The sequence below is a fragment of the Hyperoodon ampullatus genome (genome assembly GCF_949752795.1).
Source record: "Hyperoodon ampullatus genome assembly, chromosome: 14".
Taxonomy (NCBI): Eukaryota; Metazoa; Chordata; class Mammalia; order Artiodactyla; family Ziphiidae; genus Hyperoodon; species Hyperoodon ampullatus.
The window spans coordinates 15,995,382-16,007,432 of NC_136927.1; the positions used below are offsets into that span (position 1 = coordinate 15,995,382).

A 12,051-nucleotide genomic window follows, 5' to 3' on the forward strand; every position below is an offset into this window, starting at 1 on the left:
CATGGGATGAGGAAATGCTTGACTCCAGGTTCCCAAGCCCCACAGTGGTCTGAGGGCTCCCTTCTTCCCTGAAGGCAACCCTAAGTGCCCTCCCAAGAAAGAGATCCCAGGATTTAAAGTGTGACTTGCAAACTAGGTTACAGGCCAACTGGACTCACCTGTGGCTCCGCAGTTCTCAGGGGGAAAATTGGGGCAACTGAGTGTCGTTGGAACTAATAAAGTCTTCCTTAGGTCCCATGTTTATTATACCCCAGCAGAGCTTCCTCCCGACTGAGGCCATCCACTGGCGTGTTACTAATATATGTTTATGCAGCAGCGTCTGCACACCTGGGGAGAATTTGCAAAGAGAAAGGCCACGTTCCCTTCCCCCCAGAAACTCATGGGATGGGGACAAGCAAAGGGAGAAGGTTGCTGGAAAGTTCAGGAGCAGATAAGGGAGGCCTTCCTCAAGAGGTCACCTGTGGGTGGAAACCCTCGAGTGAATGAGAGGGAAAGGCAAAGCTAGGGGGAGAAAGGGCAGGAGGTGCCTCGGGGTCCATGCGGGAGACGATGGGGCAAAGCAGGCAGGGACCAAGTCACCGCACATCTGGGGACGCGGGGGAACAGCCCTCACCCTTCAGGGAACATCCAGGGCTGGGCTCTTCCTGGGGAAGAGGCGGCGGGGGTGTGGGGGGGCGGCGCATTTGCCCCTTCGTTCGGCGTTTCCGATGCATTTAATGGGTTGGTCCGCTGTTCTGTCTCCAGCCAAACGCTATGTGGTGGGCTCTGGTGCTGCTGCTGCTGCCGTCGACGGCGCCGCGCCCGAGCCGGGCAGGGCCACTCCAGAAGGCCCCAGTTTTCCAGCTCACTCAACAGGGCCCCTGGGGGAGCTGGGCCGGCAACGCCACGGTCTCGCCCTGCGAAGGGCTCCCCGCCGCGGGAGTCACGACACTGACCCTCGCGAACCGTGGCCTGGAGCGCCTGCCGGGCTGCCTGCCGCGCGCGCTGCACAGTCTGGACGGCAGCCACAACCTGCTGCGCGCCCTGAGCGCGCCCGAGCTCGGTCACCTGACGCGGCTGCAGGTGCTGACGCTGCGCCACAACCGCATCGCCGCGCTGCTCTGGGGCCCCGGAGCGCCCGCGGGACTGCACACGCTCGACCTCAGCTACAACCTGCTGGAAGCCCTGCCGCCGTGCTCCGGGCCCGTGCTGCCCGGCCTCCGAACGCTGGCGCTGGCCGGGAACCCGCTGCGGGAGCTGCAGACCGGAGCCTTCGCCTGCTTCCCCGCGCTGCGCCTGCTCAACCTGTCCTGCACCGCGCTGGGCCGCGGCGACCACGAGGGCATCGCCGACGCTGCCTTCGCGGGGGCTGGTGGCGCGCCCCTGGCTGCGCTCGAGGTCCTGGATCTCAGCGGCACGTTCCTCCGGCGCGGTGAGTGCGGGCGCCGGTTGTCGAGCCTGAGGGGCCGGCGATCTGGGGAGAAAGGGCTGTGAACTTCCTCGAGGGGCGCTGCCCCTGGCGCCTGCTCACAAGACCACTCAAAAAGACCCGCCCCGAGATTCCCCGAGCAGAGGGCACCCTGTTCGAAGCGCTGCACCAGGCTTCACTCCTTGAGTCCCAAGAGGTGGGGACGATTATCTCCGTTCTGCATGCGAGGGAAGCAGGGCACAGAGAAAGGGGAATGGCTGGCCCGCGGCCTCCCAGGTCACTAGCGGTGCCTCCACATCCGAACCCAAGCGTTCTGGGTCCAAAGCCCACACTTTTAGCCTTTCTGTTCTGCTCCCCAGCAGAGCTGGTCAATGCTTGTAGAATGGGGAGTGGATGCAGTGCTTTGGGGCTGATGAATGGAAGAACTTGGTACCAAACATTTAGTTAACGTGAAGCACCTGATGCTCAGAGGATGCCTTCATTGATTTCTATTCAGTTGGCTAAAACTCTTTCTGTGAATGTTGAATTCTTCAATAAGACACAGGAGGGAGGTGAGAATACCTGTGTTCCTGTACTTGGCATGTTCTGACTCTGATTCACAAGGTTGGTGTTATTTTTAAAAAACACTTCTCGTCTACACAGTAAGTCCCCTACATACGAAGGAGTTCTGTTCCTAGAACGTGCTCGTAAGTCCAATTTGTTGGTAAGCCCAACAAAGTCAGCCCAGGTACCCAACTAACACAATCGGCTATATAGTACTGTACTGTAATAGGTTTATAATACTTTTCACACAAATAATACATAAGAAACAAACACAAAAAATAAAGAAAACATTTTTTAATCCTACCATACACTACCTTGAAAAGTACAGTAGTCCAGTACAACAGCTGGCATCCAGGGGCTGGCATCGAGTGAACAGGCAAGAAGACTCACTGACTGGAGGAGGGAGAGGAGGTGGGAGATGGTAGAGCTGAAGGGTCGCCAGCAACAGGAGACGGAGGGCAGGCTGCCATTTTACTCACGCCTGACGTTGATGGCACAGGTTCTGCTTCCTTGCTGGATTCAATTCTATCTACCCTCTTAAAACAAAAATCCAGTGATATCTGAGTATTAGCTCTTTTTTTCTTATCATAGATGACACGGTAGCACTGGATTGCATTCTGAATGGCTGCTGCAAACTTCATGTACTGTTCTACACATTCCAGTCCTGTGCCTCAAAAACTAACAGTGCCGGGCTTCCCTGGTGGCGCAGTGGTTGAGAGTCCGCCTGCCGATGCAGGGGACACGGGTTCGTGCCCCGGTCTGGGAAGATCCCACATGCCGTGGAGTGGCTGGGCCCGTGAACCATGGCCGCTGAGCCTGCGCGTCCGGAGCCTGTGCTCTGCAACGGGAGAGGCCACAACAGTGAGAGGCCCGCATACCGCAAAAACAAACAAACAAACAAAAAAAACTAACAGTTCCTCCTCAAATAGAACTAACTTACATGATTGGACATGCGAATGCATGTTCGCATCTTTGAAAGTTCACAACTTGAATGTTCGTATGTAGGGGACTTACTGTAATCACCTGTTCCACCACCGACAAGAGAACAAAGAACAGGAAACAGGAGAAGGGGCACGTTCTCCATTTACTAGGAGAGCCACGAAATGAGGTTCCTGGGCCTCCTCCTGCCTCACTCCTCCTCTCTTTCCTTACATTCCTCAAAGGTTTCCCTTGCTCCTAGTAGCCATCAGAGTAAAGGCTGGGGTACTTCTGTGTGGGGTTTAACAAGAGGGTGGGGCAACAGTGGACTTGGAGACAGTGTCCTGGGGTCAAGCCCCACCCTGTCCCTTCCCCAATGTGTGGCCTTTCGCCAGTCATTGTCCTCTGGGGCCTCAGCCACCTGGGGCTGGAAAAGGAAGAACTGGTCATCTCCGAGGGCCCTTCCAGCTGAAATGGCTCATGCTTCTGAGATTCCCAAAGCTGCCCGCTGTACCCATGCTCTGCAATGACCTTCACCACTCACCTTGTCACTCTCGTTGTTTCCTTAATCCCGTGCCGGCCTCCTGGGTTTATGCCTTCCCAGGTAGTGGGCAGTTTCCCCTCTGTGTTTCAGTTCAGTCTGGATGGATCAGAGACCTGCCGAAGCTCACGTCCCTCTACCTAAGGAAGATGCCCAGGCTGAACAGCCTGGAGGGGGACATTTTCAAGATGACCCCTGACCTGCAGCAGCTGGATTGTCAAGATTCGCCAGCACTTACCTCTGTCCATACACACATCTTTCAAGACACGCCTCTCCTACGGGTCCTTCATTTCCAGAAGTAAGTGTTCCTGAAGCATGTGACTGAGTTTTGCCCAGTACACTAAGTTGAATAGGCATAACTATTTTATAGGATAAACCAGACCTTACTTTTCCTTCCATTTCTCCTTCAAGGCCTCGCTGGGGTCTTGTTCCTCTTCATCCTTCGGGTGACATGGTGGGCACATCCTAGAGAGTCCATCCAGCCTAAAAACCAAGCAAATCAGTCCTGTCCAGAGTGATGTTAAAACTTCAAACTCTCATGCATGTTAAGTTTCCTTTAAGCCCAGGATGAGAAACTTGCAGTGGGAAGAGGAGTTGAGGGCATCAGGGTCTTCTCTATTTCTCCATCCACCTGCTTCCCCATGTGTTTATGCAAGTCAGCAGCCCCTTCCAGGGCTTGAGCAGGTCCTACTTGCACTGGGACCTGGGGATGGTGCCGTCTGGCCCAGTGGATGTCCCAAGTTTCACTATATCCACCCTCCTTCCCAAGAGCAACTACTGTCCTGACTTCTAGCAGGAAGGGCAACGTCCCTTTGAAGATGATCCCAGGCCACCTCCTTTCCTGTGGGCCCACAGCTGGGCCCTGGGAAGCAAGCACTGTTGCCCCACCATCACTCTCAATATAGCCACTTCTCTTTTTTCTCTGCTAGCTCCAGAGTACTCACTTTGGGGCTTATCACAAGGGAAAATGACATAGAACATGCAAAGCACTTAGCTCAGTGCCTGGCACATTGTGTGTGCTCTATAACATTAGTTAAGATCATCATGGTGGTTGTGATGAAGGTGATATAATGATGACAGTGATGGTGGTAGTGGTAACTCTGATGATGGTGAACTGGTGATAGGATGGTAATGGTGATGATGATGGTGGCAGTGGTGATGATGTGGATGAGAGTGATATCATCTCTGGCTCAGACTCCTCTTTTGAGCTTCAGACTGATGCAGCATTATTTAAGGTTATCAGATATGGAACCAAACTGCCTGAGCTCAATCCTGACTCCACCCACCACTTACTAGCTATGTGAGTTGGGGCAAGTTACCTAATGCTTCTGTGGCTCAGTTTCCTCATCTGTGAAATGGGGATAATGATCAAATCCTCCCCCCACTGCACTATTGTGAGAAGAAATGTTTTGATATGTGCCTAGAACAGCGCCTAGCACAGAACAGGAGGTTTGTATTATTACTACTGGGCATCTCCACTGGATGTCTCATAGGTCTTTCAGGATCTAGCACACAGCTAGATACATGAGCCTGGAAATCATGGAAGGCCTGAGCTGGAGATCCCTGACTGAGCGCCCTCAGCACAGAGATGGTGGAGGAGGCATCAGGTGATGATGGTGGATGCTGATGGGGATAGTGGTGAAAGCACCAGTAACAATGATGCTGTTGAGGGCGATGGTGGTGGTGATGATGACAGCATGGCCCTTGCTTTCAGGGAGTGCACAGTTCTGTAGGTAGCGGACATCTGCCAATTGTCATGATATGCTGGGATCAGTAACAGAGGCACACACCATGTACCGTGCTATAAGGCAAGTGGGGTTAACGATCAGCTCCAGCAGACTGGAAGAAGAACATCATTGATCCATATCTTCAACGGTGAGTCCAAACTCACCAGGTGGAAAAAGGCAACCTAGACCCCAAGAAAAGCAGGCATACCTGGGTCAGAAGTGGTGGCTGCTTCCTCTCATCCCTACGCTTCTCAGTTCGCTGCAATCTAACCACCCACTTCAGCTTCATGATTGAATGGGACCAGTGGCATTTCAGCTGCTACATCCAGTGGACACTTCTCTATCCACTGAGCCCCTTGTTGAGTCTTTCCTCCCTCTTGACACTCTCTCCTTGTCCTCAGGGTGTTGCCCTGGTGCTTCTCCATCCTTTCTGGATAGGCCTTCTTAAGGTCATTGGCTATTTCCACTTCTTATAACTTTTTTGCATGTCATTTCTCACCCTACATGCTTCCTCTAGCATTGTCCCCACCCCCTTGTCTGATGCCATAGGATTTGGCAAAATGTGGGGTGTTGGTGACATTCATTCTCAGTGGAGCCAGATGGGACTGGGTTGAAGAGTCAGTGCAGGTGTAGACGGATCTTAAGGTTGGCTCCCCAGTTACCAGGTCCAGTCTGGTCTCCATTCCCAATAGCTCCTGTGCCAGCCCTTCCTACCCGCCCTGCAGGGCAGCTTGATATCAAGTTCTCATCATTCCCTACCCCAATAACCAAGAGCCTTCTAATCGGTGACTCCACCTTCAGAGGCCCATATGTTAGTGCAGGAAGTCTCAAACGTTTCTGTGCCATGGACTCCTGTGGCAGTCTGTGAAGCCTTTGGGCCTTTCTCAGAAGAATGTTCTGATGTACATAAAGTAGGGTACGTACGTAGGATTCCAAAGAAACCAATTACAGTTAACAAAATGTTTTTAAATGTGTGTTTTAGGAATATATGTGTGTGGGGTGTGCTTCTTTATTTAACACTGTAAATAACAAAATCCAGCAGCAGGTCCAATAACTTCCATAATTTTGATGATTATAAATGACAGAAAACTACTGAAAAGTGATACGGACATATCTGTGATTTGTTGGTGATTCACCTGTGATTTGCTGCCTTCTTTCACCACTGTAGCAAATGGTAAATTTCAGTTAGAGGTTTGTGAAAGTAAAGAAGTAATATTCTCCATCCAATTTCACAGACCCTGTCTCCAAGGACTTCAGGTTAAGAACCCTTGTAACCCAGTCACCATATTCAGCCAAGAGATCTGTCTAAATTGTAATCTGATTGAGTCTTAAGCCAAATGAGAACCTTTCCATGCTTTCCGTGGCTGGAGGGAAAGGTTTAACTCTCTGGCTGGCTCAGCCCAGGCCCCCACTGTACCCCACTGTGCTCCAGCTGGGGGAGGAGCCACTCCCAGAAGGCTGGGAGCTCTCAAGCCTCTGAAGCTCATTAACTGCCCTCTGCCCTGCTGGATCCTCTTCCCTCTTCTCAGCCCACCTTGCTTCTGGCTCTCCTTAGCTTACCCACAGCCTCCCCTGGGAGTGATAGATGCTGGGGGACGTGTGCGTGCCCTGGCACAGCCAGCACCCTCTGAAGAAGGGGTGGCACCCTCCTGGCTGCTCTGCCAACCCGGCATGCCCAACCCCATCCACAGTCCTCTCCGACAACACTACATGCAGGAGGGAGACGCCTTTGGCAATATTTCAGCAAAAAAAGAGAAAAGGGATTGTTTAGAGGACGAGGGGAAACTTCTTCCACACTAGGGCTCTGTCAGCTCAGATGCAGAGAACACCTAGGTGCCATCATGCGCCAGGATGTGATGCAGGCTCTCCCTCAGCATGTGGATGGCAAATGCAGCTTGTCTTTATCATATGCAGGTTGCACTGGATGGCAGAAAGTGCTGTCAGATAAGGAAAAGACTCCTTTTCCTTATTTATAAAATGAGTGAAATATTGGGAATTCCCTGGCGGTCCAGTGGTTAGGAGTTGGCGCTCTCACTGCCGGGAACCAGGTTCAATTCCTGGTGAGGGAGATAAGATCCCACAAGCACAGCCAAAAAAAAAAAAAAAAAAAAGTGAAATATCATCTACCTCATGATCAATGAGATAATGTTACCTGAACCACTAAGCAACGTTACTTCCCCCAAAATACGGTAATCCTTTTCCTCTCCCCTTCAGGCAAAAAGAAAAATATTTCCTTTGAAAGAGGAAGTGCTAAGTAAACTCCCATCCTAAGATTTCTACTCTATCTCTGTGAATCCTGCTAAAAGCGAGCATTTGCATATATATACCCATATATGTGGGTACAGCTTAAGTTTCAGTATAAATGGCACACACATATATTCAGTGCTCCACAGGGGATAACTGTCAGGTGCCCACTGGCCAGGAGTGTTAGAGCAGATCTGGGTGGTAGGTCCTTCCTTGCCCAGAACATCTGCATCTCCCCCAGAGCAGGAGGAGAAGGTGGGTGCTTCCCAGGCAGATGGAGAAAAGCCAGCCTTTGATCGGAAGAGGCCTGTAGATAGAGTGTAACTCCTGTTGCTCATGATGCTCAGATTATAACTGAGAACATGTACAAGAGGCCAGGAGACTCCAGGAGTTGAGACAGTTGAGGCCAAACTCTCAGTGAGGCTCTGGGCAGAAAAAGCGGAAAACCAGGAGAGGACCTGCCATTGCTAGGTGTGGTACATTGTTTGCAAAAATAGCCCTGGTAATTCCTCCCATCCCTGTAGACACACCCCTTTGCAATGTACTTTACAGCTCCTCCCATCAGGAAGTAGAGTCTGTTCTCCACCCCTTGAAGCTGGGTGTGGCCATGTGACTTGTTTAGGCCAGAGGGACATTAGCAAATGTTATATAAGCAGAAACAAAAGCAGATGAGCAAGTTGGGGCTCGCCCTCTCTTGCTGGTGGGGACTGGTCCACCACCATGTGTGCAAGCCTGCGCTAGCCTCCTGGGTGATGAGAGACACATGGAGAGAGGTCCCGGCAAAGCCAGCTGAGGCTCCATATATGGGAGGCCACCCTAGATCTTTCAGGCCCAGCTGAGCTGGCCCAGATCATAAAAATCACTGAGTCAACCCACAGAATCATGAAAAAGAATAAATATTTATTATTTTAAGCTAAGTTAGCAAGAGCTAACTGATACACTTCAGTGAGGCATCTTCCAAAGGACTGGTGTTGAGTGCCATCAGCTGCAGTTCAACTGCAATAGTATACGTTCAAGAGTGTTCTTACTAATTAAGAATTTCTGCCATTTCTTGTGACTGGTCTATAATGACAATACTTTTAAAAAAATATCTTTTATTTTATTACTTATTTATTTTGGCTGTGTTGAGTCTTTGTTGCTGTGGGTGGGCGTTCTCTAGTTGCGGCCAGCGGGGCCGCTCTTCCTTGCAGTGTGTGGGCTTCTCATTGTGGTGGCTTCTCTTGTTGTGGAGCATGGGCTCTAGGCCCGCGGGCTTCAGTAGTTGTGGCACGTGGGCTCAGTAGTTGTGACTCGCGGGCTCTAGAGTGCAGGCTCAGTAGTTGTGGTGCACGGGCTTAGTTGCTCTGTGGCATGTGGGATCTTCCTGGGCCTGGGCTTGAATCCGTGTCCCCTGCCTTGGCAGGCGGATTCTTAGCCACTGCACCACCAGGGAAGTCCAACAATATCTTACTTTTGTGTAGAGATTTATATTTATAAACACTTTCATCATCACAGACTCTTTTTGATATAACCAGCAGGGAGGATTGTCTCCATTTGTTATGAGGGGTGATACTGACTGGGTTAGGTTTGTATCCCTACAAATGAAAAAAAAAAATCCAAGGTTATTAAGAGTTTGCTCAAAGCAATATCATCTAGCACCTAACAGAATGGATTTCCCATGATACCACCGTGGCTCTCTGGGTATAGTTTTGACCTGATTATAAAAGACTGACTTAATAGATTTTTGTGCATTTCAGCTGCAACTTGAGTTCCTTCCCTCCTTGGAACCTGCATTCCTCCCAGGTCCTGTCCATCAACCTCTTTGGTAACCCCCTCACTTGCAGCTGTGAGTTGTCCTGGCTCCTCATGGATGCAAAGAGGATTGCCCTAAGCAGGTAACACATTTACAAAGCAGACGACTGAGGGGTGAGGGCCTGCCCTCCGGAGCTAAAGTTCTCACAGCTCATATCTTGCTCATGTAACCATGCTGGACAGGTTGGCAGTGCTGGGTGGGGCGGCCGTTCCCCATGTAGTCACACTCAAGAACCCAGGACATAGAGGCTCTACCTCCCTCCCAGCCAGCCAGAGGGGCAGAGAGCGTGGTGGACCCCCGACTCAGGAGGTTTTAATGGGCCAGGCCAGGAGGTGGAGCTCACCACCGTCACTCACATCCCATTGGCCAGATGTCACTTAGCAGGCCACGCCTACTACAAGGGAGGCTGGGAAATGTAGTCTAGCTGTGTGCCCGCTAGGAAAAGAAAGTGGGAGAAGTAAAGAGCTAGCTTGTCTCTGCTAAAGCGGAGTTATCATTGCTTATTTTACAAACAAGCGAATTGGGGCCCAAGGAAGAGAGGTACTTGCTTAAATTCACGTAGCCGCTGGGTGGAGGAGGCAGGATCTATATCGTCTTCCAAAAATGTGCTCTTAACCACTGGGCCCCACCGAGTCCCCAAAACGGGGCCTGGCCTCTAAGTCCAGGGCCAGTGGGCTTATAGAGCTCTCTCGTGAGACAGGAGAAAAAGAATTCCTATGGAGACTTCCCATTGGCTGCTGGCTGGAGAGTTGTTTTGCAGTGGGGAGCCATGCCCAGGCCGGCCACCAGGAGAGGATGGGGGCTGGGGACACCTCTGGTCTTGAGCACCCTCAAACCACCTTCACCAGCTAATCTGTTCTCCTTGCAGCTCACTTTGAGAGCCCTGTCCTGTGGGGTTCTTTTCTCACCTCTCACGCAAGCCTGGATATCAAGTGGGGCTCAGCCTGCCCCCCTGACCCCTTCATGTTGCCTCTGGCACCCAGGCCCTTTGCAGTGAAGGGTCTTGCTCTGGTATGAATGAAAAGGTTGAGAGTACTTACTACCGTTGATTTGGGCTGTGACTTAACCTCTTTGTGCCTCTACCTCCTCATCTGTAAAATGGGGATAATAGTGCCTACTTCATGAGGCAGTGCAGACTAGATTGGTTCCTACAGTGAAGTGTTAGCAATAGTCCCTAGCATGCAGCGAGCACTCAAAAATGTTAGCTAGGATGAGTGTTGTTATCAGTACTCACCACTAGGAGGCAGACAGGTGAGAATAAGATGGCAGACCACACTTAGAGCATCTGGACTGCCCCTCACCGGGCTCACCCTGGGTTTTGGCTCTGCATTTACTAGCCACGCTCTCTTGGGCAGTTAGTCCCTCTTTCTGAGTTCCCATTTTCTTCTCTGCACAATGGGAGTGATGAGGGGAGCCTCCTACACAGGTTGCCCTGAAGGTCACTGGGGTGACCCATGTTGCATGTGTACCACATGGTACCTGTCAGATGTGTCACAAGGATTGGGAGAGGGATTATCTGCACTGAGGACTCAAAGCCCAGCACAGAAGCGGCCCTGATGCCAAATACCTTCTAACCAATTGGCCTCCCCTCTAGGGCAGCAGACACTGTGTGCACACCAGCTGCAGGATCCGGTGGCACCTTCTCAGCCCCTCTTTTGCTGTCCCAGCTGCCAAGTGTCTGCCGTTCGGACCAAAACACCACCTTCCTTGATTCCAACCCACCCTCCTCAGTCTTCTCCACCCACACACCATCTACACAGGGTCCCTCCACCCTGCGGAGCACAGTCCCCTCTACCCAATCCGAGGGAGGCCGACAGAGTGTCGTCACCAAGGCGCCCTCCCTCCCTGTGGATTCCCCCACACGAGCGGCGGGGCCACGGCACAGCCTTGCTGAGGACGGGGCCGTTCCCTCCACTACTGTCTCTCCAGCAGGTGCCAGCAACTCTGGCAGCGCACCTAGGGCTGCGAGCACAGCCGGGACGGAGCACCAAGAAGAACATGCTGCCCGGCTTGTCCTGGAACCTACTATCTCAGCTGCCTCCACCCCATGGGCCAGCAAACACCCTGGTCTCTCCCCTACCTCCTGGAACCCAGGGAGCACGCCTCAGCCCGCCCCGGGGACACGGGCCACCCCGCGGGCTCCCCACCCGCCTCCTTCCGAGGGCGGGATTCCGGTCCTGCTGCTGGACGACTCCAGTGAGGAGGAGGAAGAGAGTGGGAAGGAGGAGGTGCGGGCGCCGGCCCGGGATGAGCCCTGCGATTACCACCCCTGCAGGCACCTCCAGACGCCGTGCGCAGAGCTGCAGCGGCGCTGGCAGTGCCGGTGCCCCGGCCTCAGCGGGGAAGACACCCTCCCGGACCCCCCCAAGCTGCAGGCGGTGGCCGAGACCACTGACACGTCGGCGCTAGTGCGCTGGTGCGCCCCCAACTCGGTGGTGCGCGCCTACCAGATTCGCTACGCGCCCGAGGGCCGGCCGGGGAACCAGTCGGTGGTGGGGGACGTCTGCGCCACCGCGCGCCAGCACGCCCTGCACGGGCTGTCGCCGGCCACCGCCTATCGCGTGTGCGTCCTGGCGGCCAACGGCGCGGGCCTGAGCCGGCGTGGGGCGTGCGCCGCCTTCAGCACCGGGCGCAGCCCAGCGCTCGTCGCGGCCGGGCTGGGTGCCGCGGGCGGCCTGCTGCTCGTCAGCACCGCGCTGCTGGCCGCCGGCCTCTGCCGCCGGGGCCGGACGCCACGCTCCCCGAACCGCCGCACGCAGCTGCTGGCCTACCGCAACCCCGCCTTCGCCGCCGAACCCGCGCCGCCCGCCCCGGCCTCTCTCCCGCGGGCGCGCGATCGCTGAGCACCCGCCGCCTGCGCGAGGTGAAGGCGGTACCC

At 53.5% G+C, this 12,051-nt stretch overlaps 1 protein-coding gene across 1 annotated transcript; it reads left to right on the forward strand.

Annotated features, from left to right (window-relative positions):
- Positions 1-753: 753 nt before the first annotated feature.
- LRRN4 (leucine rich repeat neuronal 4) lies at positions 754-12,016 on the forward strand (the record flags this gene model as incomplete). The annotated part of the gene is made up of 4 exons (XM_079718963.1): positions 754-1,411; positions 3,504-3,708; positions 9,118-9,255; positions 10,768-12,016. The coding sequence occupies 4 exons, from the start codon at positions 754-756 to the stop codon at positions 12,014-12,016; spliced, it is 2,250 nt and encodes a 749-aa protein (XP_079575089.1).
- Between the last annotated feature and the right edge of the window lie 35 nt (positions 12,017-12,051).